The sequence below is a fragment of the Colletes gigas genome, unplaced genomic scaffold (assembly GCF_013123115.1).
Source record: "Colletes gigas isolate AHSC1104 unplaced genomic scaffold, ASM1312311v1 Colletes_gigas_Sc00021, whole genome shotgun sequence".
In the NCBI taxonomy this organism is placed as follows: Eukaryota; Metazoa; Arthropoda; class Insecta; order Hymenoptera; family Colletidae; genus Colletes; species Colletes gigas.
Window position 1 is genome coordinate 11,497 of NW_025106650.1, and position 20,172 is coordinate 31,668.

Sequence of the window (20,172 nt, forward strand, 5' to 3'; positions counted from 1 at the left end):
TCCTGGTGTATAAAAACCGATTCTCATTCGTCAGAAAGTAGATTTATTAATTTCAACCGTAATCACCCATTGAGATGAAAATTTATTAGAAATAAAGAATTATGATTATTGTTTCGAAACATCGACGAATAATAAACGCACACCCTTTTAGAATAGTGATTTTCAACCACTTGGTGGCGCGTACGCGACCCTCCCGAAAACCGACAGCAATACAAAATGTTTTTTTGTCGCATCTCATGCGAAATTTTCGTTTTACTCGCAAAACCTTTTTTAGTTGTTTTTATTCACTTTTAATTCTCGATACCAAAAGTAGAGCAATCAGCTGGTTTATTTTTTTGTAATTATATCTTTTGACGCGATCGTAAAAGTTGACTTTCTAAAAAATGGCGACAAGGGCTCGTTGTTCGAAGCATTCTGTCCAACTTACAGCCCCGCCGTTCGTGCACCAGTTTCTCAATATGTTTCCTCTTATTTCATCTTTGTTTTATATGCCCTTAGCTAAATTTCTTATCATTAACACACGAGAGGGAAACTTACGAAAGTCAACTAACGAGATCACAATTGCTACGAGCTGATAATTTTTTACCTCGATCGACTGTTACGTTTTTGTTAGTTTGAGTATTCTAAGTGATATGTAAATTAAATAATAAATTATAAAGTAATCACATGTTTAGCAGCGATTAAACTAGACTATTCTGGATATCATCGCGCTTATTGTCGTTGCGGGAAAAAGATAGGAATTTACATTAAAATGAGTAAAAAAAGAACCTGCATCAGGAATTCGATTCCCTGTTACAAATGTAAGTTCCTTAACTACCTAAATTAAGCAAAAGTAAAAAGTAAGTCAAATTGAGCTCAAAACGTATGTTGTAAGAATGGTCTCTCACAATCTGTCTTAAAAATAGATTCCCTCTGTTTCACGAGAGTATAGTAATTTAAGAAAACCCACAAAAAGAAATATAATCGTTCTATCTACCTACATATATAGACATTAATTCCCTCAGAACTGCAACGAACGTACTGTTTGTACGACAATAACTTTTAACAAGGAATTTTAGTGTCTCGAATAAACAGTGCACGCGCATTATTGTCGTTAAAATTATTGTCTTAAGGTAATATTTAGATACGTCTTACCAGTTACTGCCCGGAAGATTCACCGGATCGTGATTTTCTTTTTCGAGTACTTGGCCATCTCGCTACGGATCCACGGTATGTATTTTGGCACGTAGGCGTAAACACCAGGTAATTTCGGGTGAGCACACTTTATCCCCCAACTAACGATACCACCAACGAACCATCTTTCCTTGTCGTTCTCGTCCTGACAAAGCAAAGGACCTCCGGAGTCGCCCTGTTGATCGTATCATGTATAAAAACGTCGAACTGCTCAAAGTCGGAGGTCGAGAAGTTGCTCTGGAAATATTTGCAAATTTACAAATTTACCTGACACGCGTCCTTTCCTCCATCTGGGTAACCAGCACAGATCATTCCATCGGTGACGTTCATTTCTTTGTGCGCAAACCACAAGTTGCAAATCTCTCTGTTCAAGACTGGAACTTGTACCTCGTTCACGGCCGGTTCATATTCGGATGCTACAAGAATCGATTGTGTCGACACGATCCTTTTAGATCAAAGACATTCAATATTCTAGCGTATATAGTTCACACGAACTGTATACGTTTTATACGAGCTCGTTATACCTATACGATTTGCATCGAATACGTCACTGAATACGTACAATCGGTGTCGTTTTTCTTCCCCCAACCGATGACGGTGCACAGTGTCCCGGGTATCAGATGCATGTTAACCGTTGGCAAACAGACTGGTCTCAGGTGTTCGTGAAACTGGACTCGCTTTTCCAACTAAGGATGGAAATAAAACTTAAAATCACGATCGAAAGCAACGTTGCAACTAGGAAATTAATCACTGTCTACCTGGAACAGGGCCACGTCATTGTCGTGAACGACATCCAAATTGTAACTCGGATGGGGTATCACTTTTTTTACCTTCAGTTTCTGCCCGAGATAGGTGTGAGAGTGTCTTCTGGTAATTCCTAACTGTATCGTCCAGCCAGATACGTCGGTGTGGCTGGAATTTACGAGGAAATATTTACGAAACGCGTGGAAAACCATAGAAACACACAAAACAGCGACTCACTTTCCTACGCAATGAGACGCTGTCAGTACCCACTGATCGGCAATTAGGACTCCGGCGCAATAGAAAATCTGTTCGGGTCCGCCAAGAAGAGCTGCCAAAAATGGCCAATCACCGGGTGCCGATTCAACACCACCCACAATTCTAGTCTTCACCTTCGAATTCCCATACAGTGTCTTCCTTCGTCCACAAGCTGCACAATTAATGTTACAACTGACCAACGAGAAACTAACATTCCGTATCGATAGTACATGATATCGTTATAAACGAGTTACCATATTCCGAACACGTGAGCTCAACTTTTGGATAAATCTCCTGATCCGTTATGCATTCTTGGAATTCTTTCAGAAGGTTTGTTTTCGAACTTCTGAGATTCTTTCGGGTGATGTTGACGTCGTGCGCCATTAACCTGGGCGAAAGTGCCACCCTAAAACCGTTACAAGATCTAAGGTCAACGCGCTTCAACATTAAGTATCTGCTCTCGAAAGCTCAATCTCGAATACTTTGTTAAGGAGTCTCGATGAGAAAAGGCTTTGTTTGTACGATGTGGAGGGTTAAAGGGGAAGATATACCAACAAAGCGACCAAACGACAATCGTAAATAAATACTCTTACGTGTATCCAAGCATGGAGCAAATCGTTTTAGCGGAGTTCGGTTCCCAATGCGAGATGCAAGCAGGCATGAACTTGCCCATTTCCGCGTGATAAACTTCCAATCTTCCCTCGCCCACGTCCCCGTTCCTTTGACTCAGCTTCACTGCAACGATAATTCGGAAATAATGAGGAAACGAACGGAGGCTAAGGATACAACAGCAACAACAACAAAAAAAAAAACAGAGAAGAATATAATCTGATTTCAACGTTCGAGTAAGATCAAACCTTTTAAGGACAAACAACGTTTCCACATTAATATTCTGCTTACAGCAGTAACGTTCGTCCTGGCCCCAAGGACAGTCCATGACACCGTCGCAGATGTGGCTTGCGGACATGCATCTCCTTTCGCCGCAGTGCAACGGCGATTTCGAGATGGTGTTCTTCGCTAGAATTGGCTTCTTCACGATCTTCGTGTTGAAGACGGAAGCGGTGGGCGAGGAAGAGGAACTGCATTCGCCGCACCCAATCTCGTCACTGTGATCGGCACAGTCCAAATGACCGTCGCATCGCCAGTCGACCGGAATGCATCTGGTACCGTCGCATTGAAAACCGCTGGTGCATACTGTGCAACACGCGCGCGAAGAAACAGGTAATGGTGAGATACTCTCTTTTCTACGTATCGGACTTTTTCTTTTTGCACGTCATCGATAAAAAATACGTATTTCTGCGAACTCCTCGGGAAATAAATAGCACGTGGAAAACATATAAAAACGAGAAGAAAGTGATACAGTGATCGTACAACAAATATTTAACTGTAAATGAAAACGCCTGGAAGGTTTTCAAGTTTGAAATAAGTCGATATAATGTACTTGGGAAATGAAAATAATTATAATTAAAAATTATTAGCGTCAATCAAGTTGTTCTATCGGCAGTACGCTCGCTGTCAATGAATGTCTATTCGTGGCAAATCTGCCGTGATACACATAGAAGATGTATACCCACCCGATGAGAACTCCATAAAGCAGTTCGGCACCGAAGACTGCCTGCCTGTCTCGCGATCGTTTAATATAGATTTTGCAATTAGGATTCCATTAGTGGTGGCACGTGCGACGTATCGCCTGTTCGTAGAATTGTAATGGAAACTAACGCACGGTGATACGTACACTCATAAGTACTATGTGTGTAATATCACACGGGTCGATTACCCGTTACCACTGAAATTTTAAAAGGTTTCAGTGAGAAATAGAGAACTACGTTCCACTTCCAACGAGTCCTGAAGTGAAAATGTCGCTGTGACCTGAATTTGATCCAAAAATCAAGAGATCGAATACATAATAAATTAAGTAGACAACCGCAAACTCAATTGTTCCGACCGAATCGTTTCAGGCCGTCAATAAATTCGTGTTAAGAAAAGAAGAAAATTAAACTGTCTCGATGTTTCTAGTTAGAATAAAGAAACATAATGGATAATTTATAGGGCTGTAAAAAGAAGAGTACAGAAATATAAGAATTGGAAATCGGAGGAAGGTTCCCTCTATCAAAAACCGTAACCAGTGTGCAATTTAATCGGTTTATTAGAGCCGAGCCGGTTATAACAACGACTCTTAGTCGATTATAAAACTTTCGCAATGTTCGATTCGATAATTACGTCGTATACCTGGTCCATCGATCGTTCAATCTTCTCGATGTCGGCCCGACTAGAAACCGACCTTTACTACTGGACGAAGAGAACCAAAGGTTTAGAGAAATTGTCTTCCTCTGGCAAATAACACGACTTGAAAATAACAACGAAAACATACCTTTACTCGGTTAACCAAAAGAACTTGGAGAACGATAAAGAAGATTAGGAGGACAGTTAAAAAACCGGTATTAGATCACCTCGAGACGTCCAGAAGGATCAACACACAACTTCCTGCCCGTAGGAAGTAGTCAACAATGGTAGGCATTCCATTACGAGGCACGAACAAATGAATGGAACAAAAGAGTCGTGAACGGCGATAGGAGGGCAAACAATGGATATCGGTTTAGAACGTTAGTCGGCAATTAGTTCCGTTTGTCTCGGTGCATCTGTGCATCGGTACAGCCGACAGAGACGTTGGTAGCCCGGTAAAACAAAAGATGGGCGGCGAATCGACATAAATATTTCCGGTTTCCATTGTTCCTTGAACCGAGGCGTTGATGGATCGTTTTCAACGCCCTCGTTCTTCTCTTTTTTCTAAATTTTTACGACGATCGTTTTTCGCCGGCTCAATTCTACTTCCTTCGTTTAAAACCCAGACTAGACTCTTGTACGATACGTACCTCTTTATAAATTACTCTGTAACTTTGAAATATTCTTTCACGCCTCTCAACACTGCCCCTTTAGTTTTCGACTCTGTAATCTTATCCTCGATTTACTAAAAAAGTTCGTCGCGAACAGAGTTATAAATTCTGGAACGTCCGCAGACTACGAAACGTTTTTTCAATCTCTTTTCAAAGAAGAAAATCTAATATTACATCTTTCGTAAGTTTGATCAGGGGCCGCGTGTATTCTAGCCGTCGCCTGGCTGTCCCGGCGAGATTATTTTAATCCCACGATTATCCACCTCTTTATCAAATGCCCGGACTATACCTATTCAGGGGGCTTATCCCAGAGTCTATAATGACTAATTCCCATCTATTCATGGCCGTCCTATTTTAATGTTCTCGTTCAGAGACAACATTTTTCATTTTCGTTGCATTTTTCTGTCCAAAGTAATATCAAAATTCTTGTCTTCTCGTGTTACGGAGATTCGACATTTTATACATAAACGCGTACAAAGTTTTCATTCTCAATTTATCACGTATCTCTGCAATATATCTCGGCAGAAAAATTCATTGCGCTTCATACAATTCAAATTTCATTGTATCTGTGCACAACTTACCGGGTTTCTCCGCCCTTTGAGCCGCCTCCAACACTTCGTGATGTCCGACGCACTCGTCCGGGTTGGAATTCTCCGGAAAAAGCTCGCACTCCACGTAGTCCAGCAGTGTCAGGCCGAACACATTCAAGAAGAACCCGCAGCGTCTCTTGGTTTCTAAGCAAATTATTGGTTTCAATAATCCTAGGTTTCTGCGCGCTAAATTCGAGCAGACACGGTGTTCCAGGCTTCGAAAGATATCTAAGTCTTTTGAAAATATTTTCTCGCGACCGTCGATCGATCTAAAACGGGATTACTTACGGAAACAAAGGCTGCGGCAGGGTCGCACGACGTGGCCCCGGGACCCGCATTTCGGCACAAAAACGCTGCACAGGAAAAGGGCTGCCAATTCGTAGCATCTGACGTCGATCACCGAGTCGTAAACCTCGAGCTCGTGCTGAGCGTCGCGCTGCCCGAAATTGCCCATGTCATTCGGGAAGACGGTGAAATTATACGGAATCTGTCAACACGCGTAAATGCGTCTGACGTTTAATTGGACCGCTGAATATTCAACGCCGATTACCGCGATTCACGGATCGTAAAAATTCATAACTCGTTTAAAACGTTCAGACGAGAATGAATAATCGCGAATAAAAAATTCTTTGATTACTAGAAGGGAGTTTGAACAAACCATCGATAAACTCACCTTGTGATATTGGCAGAACGTCACTATTATGGGCAAACATACTCCCGGTGCTGGGTTCTTCTCTTCGATCGTCGAATCTGGCTTTTCCGTTAGCGCGATCATGCTAGTGTAGATTGTTTTATTCTCCAAGCGTATGACAGTCTCGGGATAAGCTATATCAAGCGTACAATTTTCATTCAAGTACAATCATTTGACAGTATCTTTTTATAAAGTTCCATCGGTTTAGATAATTCATTGCTAGTAAACCTCCATATACGTATACTTGAGTCATTGTTTATTATTACGTGACATGTTTCCAAAAATAAAAGTTACTCTATTTTCGTTTATACTGTTGTTCGAAGGAGCTTTTACCATTCTATATGTATAATCATAAAATCCATCGTGAGCGCGCTAAACTTTAAATTATCAAACGCTTCGTTAGAGATAAGGGCAGGGACACGTTGCAGGCAACGATAAAGAGCCTCGTTAATTCGACGGAAAAGCTAATTACGCATCGCTATATTACCAATAGAAACAGAGTCAAAGCGCGCTCAGCGAAGTCGATGTTGATATTTGAAAGTAAGTAGCACACGGGAACCGGGAGCTCTATTGATCTTTCGGTACTACGAAGCTCCTCGTTCTATGTGCTCGGTGCATTACATCGCCTAACGTCACGAGCATTTACATTTGTCACCGACATATGCTTTTCACACAATAAACCTTCGCTCGCACGCCTTTGTCCAGAAATAATTGTACCAACTTCGTAAAATAATCGTGCATGAACACGAATCGTGGCTAACTAGACCGAACGATATAATGACTCACATTTGAAATATACAGCCAAGCCTCCAGCAATAATTAGAAGCGCGACAGCGTTGAAGAACACTTGCACGAATCTGAAACGAAGCCGTCCGGTGGTCACGTAATGACTGCTGGTCATGTCTCTGATTATCTGAAAGAAATTTCAATCGAACAATTAAAAACGCTTACGGTGAGAAAGAATCGTCAACGACCAGAATAATTTAATGATTAAATCGGTCAACCAGCAACTAAAGGATTTGGGTTGACTCCGATCGATTTAAAATAAAATGGATTTATTTTCACACAAAATATAAAATAGTCGCTCGAACAACTACAGAGGTCGTTTCAGAAATACCCCCTTCCCCTTCATATGCAGATAGGTGCACGAATTGATGCAAATATTAGTCGATCGCAACACATTTCATATTCGAGGAGTCAACGTACGAGTGTGTGTTAGTACGGTTCACTCGACCCATCGCCAGACTATCGATACCGATTATGATTTCCTCGCGGTTGCGTTGTACTATCAAAGGACAAATTACGTCCCTTCGTCAACAGACTGTTGCCCACCCAATACGAGCACTAATACGGCATCGCGGTTGCACTACCAACGAAACAATCACGCCCGATTTTCGCGAGAATTTCGTCTGGCAACAACTAGGGTTGCAAAGTTTCTTCGCCGATGAACTACTACACTGAACAAAATTGTAAATAACAAGGGAAATGTCGCCAGCGATTGGAAAACAATATTACGTAAGCAGAATTATAAAACATAAGTTCTGCGGAAGAAGATAAATCAACTTTTTACGTGCGAAGTAGAACAGGTCGTTATTGGTCAGACGTTCGATTCGATATTTCAAGCGCCTCAAATTTACAATTTTTCCATTATGCGTCCACGTTGGCGTAGCAACGAAAATTAGCGAAATCATGTTGGACAATCGTTTCCAATAATGCCAGGTAATCGAAGAGATGTAAAAAACAAAGCAATTAAACTGACGAGGGGAAATAACCGTTATATCCGCCCACGCCTGGTCGGGATTTCTTGTTGGCCGGCGTCTATTATCGTGGTCTGTTTTTCGCGTTAATAACGAGAGCATTCGCATGAAATTGTATTGGCTCCAACTCGATAAGGGTCTCGGTTTTCGCGATATCGAGCGCGTAACTCAGAACACGTGTGCGTTTTCCTAATTGCTAAACGAAAAGGCCAAATGACACGAATTATCGATTCGCGAGGAATCGTACATGGTTCCCGAAACGTGTTAAAGTTACGGAATTTTTCTATTTTAATATGAAAAAATGGGCACAAAGTAGCTTTGATCGGTGACAATGTTCCTACCTAAAATAAAATACAATTTAGACGTTCGTTAGAGGTATTTCCGCATTCTATCACGACCCTTCAGTTCGTCACGAATCAAATGAAAGCTTCGTCGAATTCAATATCGACTTCAATCGTTCCTGGTTTGTCGGGGCATGTCAACAAGCTTTGTAGCCGACACTGACCTCTGAAATTGTTTCCGCTAGGCCAAGCATACGAGCCTTCAGAAATCGCTTGACCCTTAATTCGCACCGTCATATACGTTTCGCATCTGCGAGTTAAAATTGCGGTTGCGGTGCAATTGATTTCAAACAGCTGGGTATCTTCTACTTTACCAATTCACGAGCGACAGTCAGCACTCTAGAAATCGTGTGAACTGAAAACTACAGCCTAGCTCACCTTATGATGCAAAGAACCGTTGTTACCACCATGAACTCTGACTATAGCCTGCAGACTAGCCGGAGTACTGGTTGATTTTGTTATGGTTCTGCCTGACGAGCTATCCGGTTCAGACACTAGTGCTCTACCTGCGAATTTAACCGAAGAATCTCATGAACATTCTTTTAGTCGTTTGTAATGAAAATCCGAGTGTCGCTACAGACACGAGAAAGAACATCAAAGTACGTTTTAAACAAAGGAATCTAGTTTTCTGTAGAGAACAAGCATTTGGCTGCAACCGAAACACAAGAGGAAAGATGACGTATAGGAATTGGAATTCTAGCGTGCCAATTTCTCCCAAAAGACTTAATTTCCGCGCGGGTTCCAATTGCAATAAGGTTAATATATTTACCTGGAACTTTGCCGTATTTATGAAGCAACAGAGGAGCTTCCATTGTCTTGCTGGTATAGCTTGGCGAGCTAGTCTGACTAAAACTGTCCGAAGAGACGTTGCTGTCTTGTCTAACACTGATGGGCTTCGGTACAGGACTCGGAGAAATGGCGCTTAGAGGCGGTGGAAGATTCGTCTGCGTAGCCTTCGGCAATTTCTCCAATTTCTCGCCACAACTCCTCTCCTTTCTGAGATTCTGTTGCAAAATACACCTGGCCCTGTCCATCTCCGCCTCGTATTTTCCGCGAATCGTAGCCTCTGGGGATCTTTGATCGGCATGCAAACGTCTCTCGAGATCTTGCGAAGCTCTTTGCAACTCCTCGTACCTAGTTTTTCAACAAGAACCACGAGATATATACGTTATTTCTACCGTGGCGTTCATTGACAGCAAACGATTTTAAAAATATTATTTTGTAACGTTCGATAAATGCGCGCAGAAACGATAGGAAACGTTAAAATTATTGATTCTGTTTGCAATCGCTTTCGACAGAAAAAAGTTGCCGCGCAGAGGTTCGCCCGACTACTCGACCTATTAAAAAATCGTCTACCTGGTGACTGGCCTCTCTTTAATCGCGCCTAGATAGTCATCCTCCTCGTGCAGACGTCTCTCGAGTTTCTTCGAGGCCGCTTGAAGCTCTTCGAACTTGCATCTCTTTGCTGCTTCGCGACGCGATCTCAACAGCGCCGCGAACTTTACCTCATCCTCTTGCAGGGGCTCCCGTCGAGGAGAAGCTAATTTTTCCTGAGTCTTTCCGTCGGCAGCTGCCTCGCAGCCCTCCAGCTCGTTCTCTTTACACAGCTTCGACGACTGAAGCCTATCGAACGAGGCAGAGTGTCGTAACGAGAGATAAAAAAAGTTTGGTCTCTGATTAAATTCACCCTATAAATCACTTCGTTAACCGATTAATTAAGAAAACTGTCATCAAAGATGCTGTATTTTACATTTTTAATCTTTTTAAGTTTCGTTTTCGCAGCGGTTCCCCAATACTCTCGAGTAGCTTTTAACTTTTGTCTCATGCCTTACGTATTGTCTACTTTGATATACAGGGACTTTAAAACTCAATTACTTTTTGGCCAGCCCAATAGAAAAACGATGTAACGTTGCCAATAACAAAGTATATAACATCGTAATATTACAGAACAGAATTATCGCTGCAGAAGTACAAAGTATATCTGGAATTCCGAGGCACGCTCGAAACGTTAATTCAACGTAATTTGAGAACAATGTAAATTAGTATTGCCTAAATTGGTGTACCATTAACCTGGTCGTGCTGTTTCCCAAATGAATAAAAACGTTAACGTTCGCTGCGACCAATTATAAGAAAGCAACTTGTATTCTCTAAAACACAAAAGACGCTTTTATTTCCGAGCTTTCTTCGCTGTGCACTGAAACACACGTACAATGCAAGCAGCAGGGAATTGAGCTAGGTTCCCGATTACGAGAATGCCAGACCACTTCAACGAAACGTCTACTCGAACATCGTGATAGAATTGAAGCTTACGCTTAGTTTAGCAAGCCCGTCGTAAGCGTAATCGCCTGTAATATATCCCTGCTAATTCGAGCTAAATTTATCTCGAACATGCACGCGTCTCGTGTCCTCGACACACTTAAATACAGAGAAGGCAAGCTTTATCCGTTTGGACAATTTGGACTTCGCAATAACAATTTCATTCCCCTCGTAACTTTACAAAACTGTTACAACATACTTGCAAGAATGAAACAGTCCAGAATAAAACAATGTTACGTACGATAAGTAACAAAGAAAATTTCATTCGAGGAGAAACTGTCGTCGCGCAGAAATGCGTATTTCGGAAACCATAAAGAAATCGAACGATACGGAGATTTAGACACATTCGTGCATGGAACTTGTTCATGAATTTATTCTTTGAGAAGTTGTATATGAAAGAACTGATCGAAGAATTCAAGAAAATGGACGTACAAAAAATTTGTCACGTGCTTTAATATATCGCGTTGAGTTTGCACGTGTCATTCGCGACCTATCGAACACGTGACATAACATCTTTTCTATAACCTTTTAAATTCATGCTCCTCAGTTTACAGACATGCAGCATCTTATACAAGTACTGAAAAAAAACGTCGAACCATATCGATTCACTCTCACCTGGCATTCAGCACGCCCCCTCCCTGCCTCTGGCATCCATCCCTTCCAGCCTGATGATCTTTGAACTTGGACTCGGCGCTCTTGACGATCCTCTCGTGCAGCCTCTTCTCGAGATCGCGGGAAGCCTTCTGCAAGTCCTCGAAGCTCGACTTTTGGCTAAGCTTGCAGTCCTCTTCGAAGTTCGCCTTGTCAAAGTCCGCGACGAAATCACTCTCCTCGCTCGTTTCCTCCTTGGACGGAAAGCTCAACGAATACTCGTGTGCGGTTCCCTGATCTTGAGCCCGGAAGGGACCCAGATCGATAAACTTCTCGTTGTCGTGGCTCCAAGAGGTGGGAAGTATCGTCGTGGATGGAGGCGTCGGTTCGCTGGCCTTCCGTCGATTTAGCTGACTCTCCTGCCTCGTTGATATCGGTACAGGTATCGGTTTTTCGTTCTTTCTTCGCTTTGGAATCGCCAGCGGCCGCAGGGGTATCGGTGGTGGAGCTACCTGCACGATCAACAAGTCCCCGTTCCAATTTTCGCGCGTTCGTTTCGTATTCCACGATTTACTTGCTAATTGGGGATCAGATCAAGTATATTAAAACCTATCAAACTATCCTCCAATATCTTTAACGACCCCTCGAGGGTAATTCTTATCACGTATGGGAATGAATTTCATCCAATAATAAAAATTGAAATTTATTAAATCAAGTCGTAATATACTCGTTTGTCTTCGTTTGTCCACTAATTACGCGGACGAGTTCTACGAAACAGCGAACAAAGAATGTCTCGTTGCTTCTGCTCGATTTAATGCAAGCACTTGAAACGAGGTCTGCCCGGCGGCCGAGATTACGCCATCACTTTTCACTCTGTCGTTGTTAATTTGCAAAGTGTCGGCATGCCGCTAACCGCCAGCTTTAGTCTCTTATGATTTAGATAGCGAGTTCGGTCGTATTTTACCGGAAAATTGCTTGACCTGCCCCGATACCGGTCGAAAGACCGAAACTTTCCCAGTGAGAACTACTTTTAGCAACGAGGAACATCGTTACGGAGACTCCAAGTCTTGCATCTCCTTCCTCTTTTAAAATGTCAATTTGCAGTTTTCAATTTTGTCGAGAAACGAAAGTGTCTATCTGCTGGTGTTTCGTGTTCTGCGTCGTAGTAAAATTGCGAAAGATCCACTAACGGAATCAATCGTTCGTTAAATAAACGAACGAAATAGTTTCGAATTTACTTACGGCGGGTGCGGCGGAATGGCGCCGCGGTATCGGTGGTGGAGCGTCATTTCCCGTAGGTGGAGGTTCCGGAAGTAGAGATGTTCGGGCCGGTAACCCGACGCTGTGAATTCTGGTCTGTCTGAAATTCGCGGGAAAGTAAATATTATCTAATAGCGAACGAAACCATTAACTTTTATAATAAAATACGACGAAGCTTCGTTGTTTCTCGTAAAGCTACTATAGCATTATCAATTCACAATTATATAATATCAATCAGTCGCTTAAGGTCCTTGCATCTTTGAAGAATTACGTTGCTTCAAGGAAACGTCCTTTCTACAAAGTGTCCGATTTTAATCTATAAATGCGAATTACCCGCAAAATACCCGCGGATAGGAATTCCATCTGTTAGCGCGCTAAAAATTACATCATTCCTATTTTACGCAGTTATTATGAACAATTTTCAACCATGGTTCACACCGAATTTCCAATTATGAAAAGTAAAAAGAGGAAAGAAGGACTGAGCCTGATACGGAAGATAAATGGATCGAGAATGATTAAATTTAAAAAAATTACCACGCAGTGAAACGGCTAGATACACGTTCTACGAAAATTGCAAAGTAAACCAACGCGAAAAGACCTTGCGTAACTTTTCAAGATCTCTCGACGTTGACTAAATTGAAAAAGATTACTTTTTAATTACCTCGGCTGACGCGTTGGACTCGTATTACCGCCATGAGCTTCCGTTCCAGACATTTTAATCCCTGCAATCAATAATAAGAGTCCTCCGTTAATTGGCATGTACATAAATAACCTCAATAGTATAATATTCAACCAACACGAGTCACAGAAATGTGCGAATGCACGTTAAAACGAACCGATAAAATAGTTTCACGTACGATTGGATGGGTAAACATTCGCCTCTTTACAGGAGTAAATTATATCGTTTAATTACGGTGTGCTTTAAATTGCTACGCTGCATTTTCAAATTACGTTTTACGGAAAAAAAAACCGGTTTACATTTTCAGCGAACCATTCAGATTTACGTACTGTACATTAAATTATTTCATAAAGTGAACGTACATCTGTTCGTTAGAGTAAATACGACTGGTCATAGTAAAAAATAATTCGCGTTAAATGTATCGACAGGGAAAGCTACGGAAAAAATATTTTCCTGGTATTGTCTCGATAGAAAGGTGTAAATGTGACTCGTAATTTCGTTAAAAAGGACAAAAAATGGATGGAAACGCAAAGTCGTTCACACGTTGCGACAGAACTCGTTCCGTTTAACGAAACAGAGGGTTTGCACATAGTGGCAGTGCAACTTCGGCTCACTATCAAGTGAAAGCACTATCCAATTTCCTGTTATCTCATCGGCGTGCACCCTTCCACGAGAGTTGGTTCTACCAGACTGCACCCGGAGGATCGATGTGCTGGATCCCACCCCCGCACTCTCGAGAAAAGCACTCCGCGCCTCTCCGTAACACTTCCGTTTTAAATACGCGCCATATTCATATACTCCTTTCATTCCAACTTGTCCGAACAAGCGCAATTTCTCTATTTGACGCTCCATTCAAGATGAATCCGAATTTTAATCGGACATCCATAACCCACATCCGATAATCGCTACATGTATCGTTGAATGAAAAATAAAAATTATCCATCAAATTATTTAATCGAAGATCGTAAAACGTTGGTTCGAGCCAAATGTGATGATTTAATAAGATGCTGATTGAATAAATAATAACATAAGTGGTACAATATTAATTAAAATTTCGCCCAGTCGCAAAACTCTCTGAAAGTGCAGAAAGGATCGGAAATTTGATCGATTCGAACGCGTCGTAGAGCCCGTTCACACTTGGCCGTATCGGAGTGGAGAATCACGAGAAAGCTCGGAGGGAGATAGAAACTTGCCTCGAAATTACGCTCGGCGGTCGTTTCTTCGGCAATAGGAAGCCGTATTGCACACGCAAATCAATTTAATGTTGTTGTCAGCATTGTGGAAAGTTGCCACCCCATCGTGACTTTTATAAACTCGATCAACGGGCTAGTCTGTCTGCTATTAATTTTCTAGATCAGTAGTGTTCTTCCTTTGTAAGAGAAAAGTGATCTTGATTTTTCAACAACAATTGCGTTTTTAAATTTATATTATTACACCTTATTGGTTACGTAACACTTGTATGGCAAACTGGATATGCTTCTGTCGAAGTTTAGAGAACTATCGAAGTTGCAATTAATTCCTGCGCCGGATTTACAGAACGCTCGAACGTTGTTCGTAAGTAACCAAAACTCTATCATCGTCAGAAAACAGCGTTGCACAACGGACAATTATCAACTCATCGCCGGAACAGCTTTCGGATTAGTGGCGACTGTCGAAACTTCTTATTCGCTCGATCGTGCCTCCGTCGCTGCGGTACGCATCGATCCGATCCGACTAGGCTCCCAGGAAATATCGATGAACCGGAAAATGCATCGTCGAACGAGAGCACGCTTGATTTCTGATGACTTGGGTTCGCTCGTTTACCGTTAGCAGCGTCAATGCAAACTAATCGTAATCGGGTCAATAGTTGAACACGTGTCTGTAAAATCTTCCTCCAGAATTACGGGGGTCGATTGATAATTAAGATCTCCAACAACCCCATTGCGTGAGCTTCGAAATCTCGTCGAAGCGACCGACAAATGCTCAGAACAGAAAAATCAAGGGCCAAGATTCAAGATAATTGATAAAATCGCGACAGAAGGGTCGCAAGGGCTCGAGTCCCCACAGAAACTTTGCTCTTTTGTTCCCACAACGCTAGATCATCAGATCGAATTTCATGCATGCAGATAATCCCAATCTAATTAAGATTTTAATAAACGAACAATAAAATCCAGGACCAAAGACAGAAGAGTTTATCGTTTCTCCGAAAGGTCGTGGGTACTAATACCTGTACGTGTCGAGCGAGCAAATCTTCTACTTTCGATTTTATTCCTCTCGACCCCTGTATAATATTCTTGTTTGATACACCGCAAGATCAACGTTTAAATAATCGATCGAATTCGGCGCGTGTTTCAAATCGTTATAGGATTCAACCAAATAAAATATCTCGGCACGGTACTGCGACTACTATTTTAACATAAGATCAAAGACGTTCGAAAGTATTTGCATGTAAGTCCTGGCATACAGTCACTGATTTCTCCATTCTCCTCTATTTTCGTTGGCCCACTGACTTGTTTACCCGTTTATTCGGGAAAAGGACTCTATCGATCTCGAACATCGACGTTATCTACGTTCGAACGTTAGCCAATGGCGATACATTCGCGATTTGCATGCAATTTGGTATATAGAACGTATTGAAAGCGAACCAGTGATCCTTTTCCTTCCATATTATCCGCCTTCGTTCGCTTCGAGCAGAGAGAGTTCCCATTTTTCTCGTCCTTTTTCCCCTCGGTTTTCTGCTTCCCACAAACACAAATCCTCACCCACCCCCGAAAATCCGTTCACAATGTGTATAGAACCACACAACGGTGTACCGGTGGATCCTATAAATTCTCAAAGTCCCGCCGATATTTGAGAAACTACAATGGATAGCCGCAGCATGGAACGACGGGGAATCCCTTATCGACCACCGAACGCGAAAAACGAACAACTCGAGCTTAATTGATAACATTATCGATTAATCGTTGAACATTTCTCAACGGTATTTTGCAGTAAACAGAAACTCAGTGTGAGTACAAATGTTTGTTTCGTTTAAAAATAGTAACGTTACGCGCGTAATACAGTCGTGGTTGTATTCGTGTTCCCTACAAGTATTAATTCAGTACAAGTGTTTACTGTTTAGTAACAATTGTTTCCCTAAATGAACAATAAGTAATTAATATCCTCGACGCAAAGGGGGACCGAGGATCCACTGGAGCTCCCCTCCGAAACGCCGACCCTATTAGTGGTGCTTGGAAGTTTATTTGCTCTAAGAACAGTTTACGATGTTTCCCCCGGTGGCTGTATCAGGCATTGTCAAGAGCACCGATCGAGTTTCTTTGCAATATCTAACGCAACAGCAATCAAACTACTTAACAATACGTAGCCTAGCGCCGTGCTGAATGCAAACAAACATTCTGTCGATCGAAATTTTTGCATGCGACGACGATAAAAAATAAAACTTGACTCGTTCTAATATTTTTTTCACAATCATGGATAGACATGTACGAACGCTCTGAAATATTCGAAAAAGAGGATAAGTAAATAAATTCGAACGGCACGAAAAGCTATTCAGTGACTGACAATTTCATCAGAGAAGAACACAGCCGGGCAGATAGAAAATAAACCTCGCGCGATCAGAGTGACACATCCCCACGCACGATCATAAATCAACCAAGAAATTCGGAGGCCATAAATCAGACTACAACTTTCATATTTATTTCGCGCTTTGCGATCGGCCATGCGTGGATATCGTGACACGTAGACCGAGTTATGCTTTCTGACAGTCTATTTTCAGTCATGGTCCGAATATCGCAAACGCGCCAAAAAACGCAAACAAATCGTTCGACCGTCGGACTTATCCTTCCTTTTCGAACGAGTGAATTTTATCCTTTGGTCGAATTTCGTTCGAAATACCTGCGTCAGTGTGTCCTTTTTCGAGTTGAAACGAGTTGTTATCTGTATATACGCGACTTGAAAAATGACTAGTAACAGACTGCTGTTACTTCCTAGAACCCGAACGCCGGAAATGATTTGTCCTTCGTATTTAATTTTCAAGTTGTCTCGTCCAATTCTGCTTACCAAAGGCACTTTTCGGATTAAAGCCAACAAATAGAAAAAAAGCACACCCGAAAGTAACATGCATAGAAATGCCTTTTTTAGCTACGAAATCCTTTGACGCGAGTCAATTCAACTCTTCTTATCCAGGCTCTTAGGACCGCATTGATTTTTTTCAGAGGGCCTCCTTCTTCAATCCCAACGTCCATCGCAAAAGAAACCCGTGGGGAAGCCTTTGCTTTTTCATTCCGCTTTGAATGACAAAGAACTTGAAAAGTAACCGAGGGCAAAAACATAAGAAGCATGCCACCCCGTGATACAAAAAGGAATTCGTCGAACGTTTCAATTCTGCGATCGAAACGCGATGTCAAATTATCCATAACCAACAATATTTAATGTAATTAAAGATAGATGACACGTAATATAAACTGATTATTATGAGTGCTACAAAAAATTATTAATAATATTAAAAGTAGACTAGTTACTCGATCGAGAATGGCACTTATTTTCGGGACCGATCTGTGTGTTTATAAAACTTAACCTTGTTAGTAAAAAATGTTAAAAAATTTATTAGATCGAGACTCGTGTCAATCTTACTATTACGAGTCATTCAGATCACTCAAGATCAGTTGGCATCGAAAGAAACATCCCACGTAGAGATGTTACGGAGCAATAGTCCAAGTCGAGTAGCAAAGATTTATTTCGCCGCGACGAGAGCATCGACTGAAAGGCAAAATCCATTTCCACGTTGGAAAATCGTTGGAAAAAAGTGATAGAAAGCCAACGGCTGTTGAACGCGTTCACGATTCAGCTGATCGACGTGAAAAAGCCCCTGAAACGTCCGATACATTTAATCGACCTCTAGAAAAAGACGCATCCCTCAAAAAGAGTGTAATATCCGTTCTCCGATGTACCAGATGGTCTCGCCGTTTTATAAAGCAGCCCACATTCCGTTACGTAACCTTCCGGCCTGTTTGACTAACATTTTTCAGAACTCTTTCAAAGTTACATACATCTCTCGAACGACAAACTGACGATGCAAATGTAACGCGATCGATAACGACAGAATCGAAAGGAAAGAAAAATTGAAACGCGTTTTCTTTCTCCGACAAAGATTCGAATCTATTTATCCGTTCTTAAAAGATTTCACTTCGAATGGTTTCGGTTCTCCGTCGCGTTTTTCGTAGCTCGAATCAAATGTCAAACTTGAAACCGTGCGGTAGCCTTTTAATTTCGACATTGTGATCGACAGCTCCTTCGATGGAAGAATAATCGTAAAAAATGGACTCGTCATCCTGGTTGCTCGTATCACTTCCCCTTGTCACCGATTCTCTACCAGACGTTTCTGTCATTCCGTTTGATTACATTCCTGAAAACTATAACGAGAGAGCCCCTGACATTCCATGCCTCGGGAATATTATGCACGATAAGGATCGTTACGTAATTTCGCGAGAGCGGCTTGTAAGTGACATAATTGTCGATATCTTTTGTCGCTATGCCTCGCTTGCTTTGACTGTAAAAATCGTCGATACTTCGTGGTTTTCAATTTAATCGTTGCAATCATGCGAAGTGATGTTAAGATAGTATATTCTCAAGAATATTATTTGTATATCTATGAAACGTTTTCAAGAATCGTACCCTAATCCTTTAACATTGTTTCATTTTTGCATTACGCGAAACGTTATTTACGCTGAATTGGAATACCAGAAATCAGCACACAATATAATTTCTATTCGATATCAAAGCTCAATTTCGGCTGTCTCGTTATTGAAATATTATCACGAATATCGTCGAGATATGCTTGAACTAAAATATCACGATTAATTTGCCCACAGAAACGCATGCTTTGTTTATAGTATTGACAGAAATGAGTGCTGAACAAATAAAGTTAAAGCTCGCAATTGTTCTTGACGATCAATAATATTCACATTTGTCTAATATACATTTACTACCCAAGTGTTTTCCACGTTGAATGTATTTACCAATATATCAAGAATTTAAATTGCTGTTGCTACTAAATGCAGTATTGTTAATCCACTTATACTCGATTCGCTTTATCGCTACGTTACACATAAAATTGCTCGTTAAATCGTACAAAGGGGCTGATCTAGATTTAGAGGAAGTCGGTTTGACGTCCGTAATCATTTCGCATTAACTTTTCTCTTCCAATGTATGAAATAATATTCAAAAGCAGCTATTAATCCCTTTGGTCTATCGTGGAAAGCTATCATCGATTTTTCATCATATTTCGACCATCAAATAATTCCACTGATTTGTGTATAAAAAGAGAAACGCAGTGGCCCATTAATTACAACATTTTTTGCTCTCTAAATACGTGAAATAATCCAGAGAATTTTTCGTCCAGTGATTTCTAACTCAAAGAGTCGTTAGCGACACGACTGTTCTTGTTCCAAACGTAATATTTAAAATCATTGGAAATAATTTACTGTAGCAGATCTTCAACGACAAGATCAATATTTGCACACATCCTACACGAAACATGATCGTTATATTAACATTTCGAAACATGTGAAATTAATGAAAATTTATATACAACCAACGAAGCTAATAATCGATTCATAAGTTAAAGATAAACACTTACGTGTTTGCTAAAGCCGATGGCCAATTCTCGATCCTCTCGACGCCCTTAGCGGCCCCAAAAATGATCAGAGCACGCGACCACGCCGACGATCTCTTGACCCAACGTTGTCAACGCGGGAATCGAACGAGCTTCTCGTCCCGAGTAGATTTTCATTTTAGATTTCCGCCATGAAACGGAGGATACATCAGCGAGCAGAATAATGAAGCAATTTCTCGATTCATTTCTTCGGCTATAAGCAAGCTCGATCTTCATCAAACACGAAAAT

General features: G+C 41.3%; 1 protein-coding gene across 1 annotated transcript; it reads right to left on the bottom strand.

Moving 5' to 3' along the window:
- Positions 1-1,150: 1,150 nt before the first annotated feature.
- On the bottom strand, positions 1,151-20,014 carry LOC122401117. Its single transcript, XM_043403068.1, has 19 exons — positions 19,908-20,014; positions 13,274-13,334; positions 12,595-12,712; positions 11,377-11,864; positions 9,802-10,068; positions 9,215-9,579; positions 8,824-8,951; positions 7,134-7,260; positions 6,330-6,481; positions 5,945-6,143; positions 5,648-5,800; positions 3,073-3,366; positions 2,766-2,907; positions 2,427-2,578; positions 2,155-2,344; positions 1,932-2,085; positions 1,736-1,859; positions 1,441-1,589; positions 1,151-1,348 (listed from the first exon to the last, which is right to left on the bottom strand). The coding sequence occupies exons 2-19, from the start codon at positions 13,324-13,326 to the stop codon at positions 1,154-1,156; spliced, it is 3,450 nt and encodes a 1,149-aa protein (XP_043259003.1). The 5' UTR covers positions 13,327-13,334; positions 19,908-20,014; the 3' UTR covers positions 1,151-1,153.
- Positions 20,015-20,172: the final 158 nt, after the last annotated feature.

Excerpts from the sequence above, each read along its gene's own strand:
- LOC122401117 (XM_043403068.1), bottom strand. The coding sequence starts at position 13,326 with ATGTCTGGAACGGAAGCTCATGGCGGTAATACGAGTCCAACGCGTCAG. Across the intron at positions 12,713-13,273 it reads AGTCCAACGCGTCAGCCGAG|ACAGACCAGAATTCACAGCG; the intron begins GTAATTAAAAAG and ends CGCGAATTTCAG. Across the intron at positions 8,952-9,214 it reads TAAATACGGCAAAGTTCCAG|GTAGAGCACTAGTGTCTGAA; the intron begins GTAAATATATTA and ends TTAAATTCGCAG.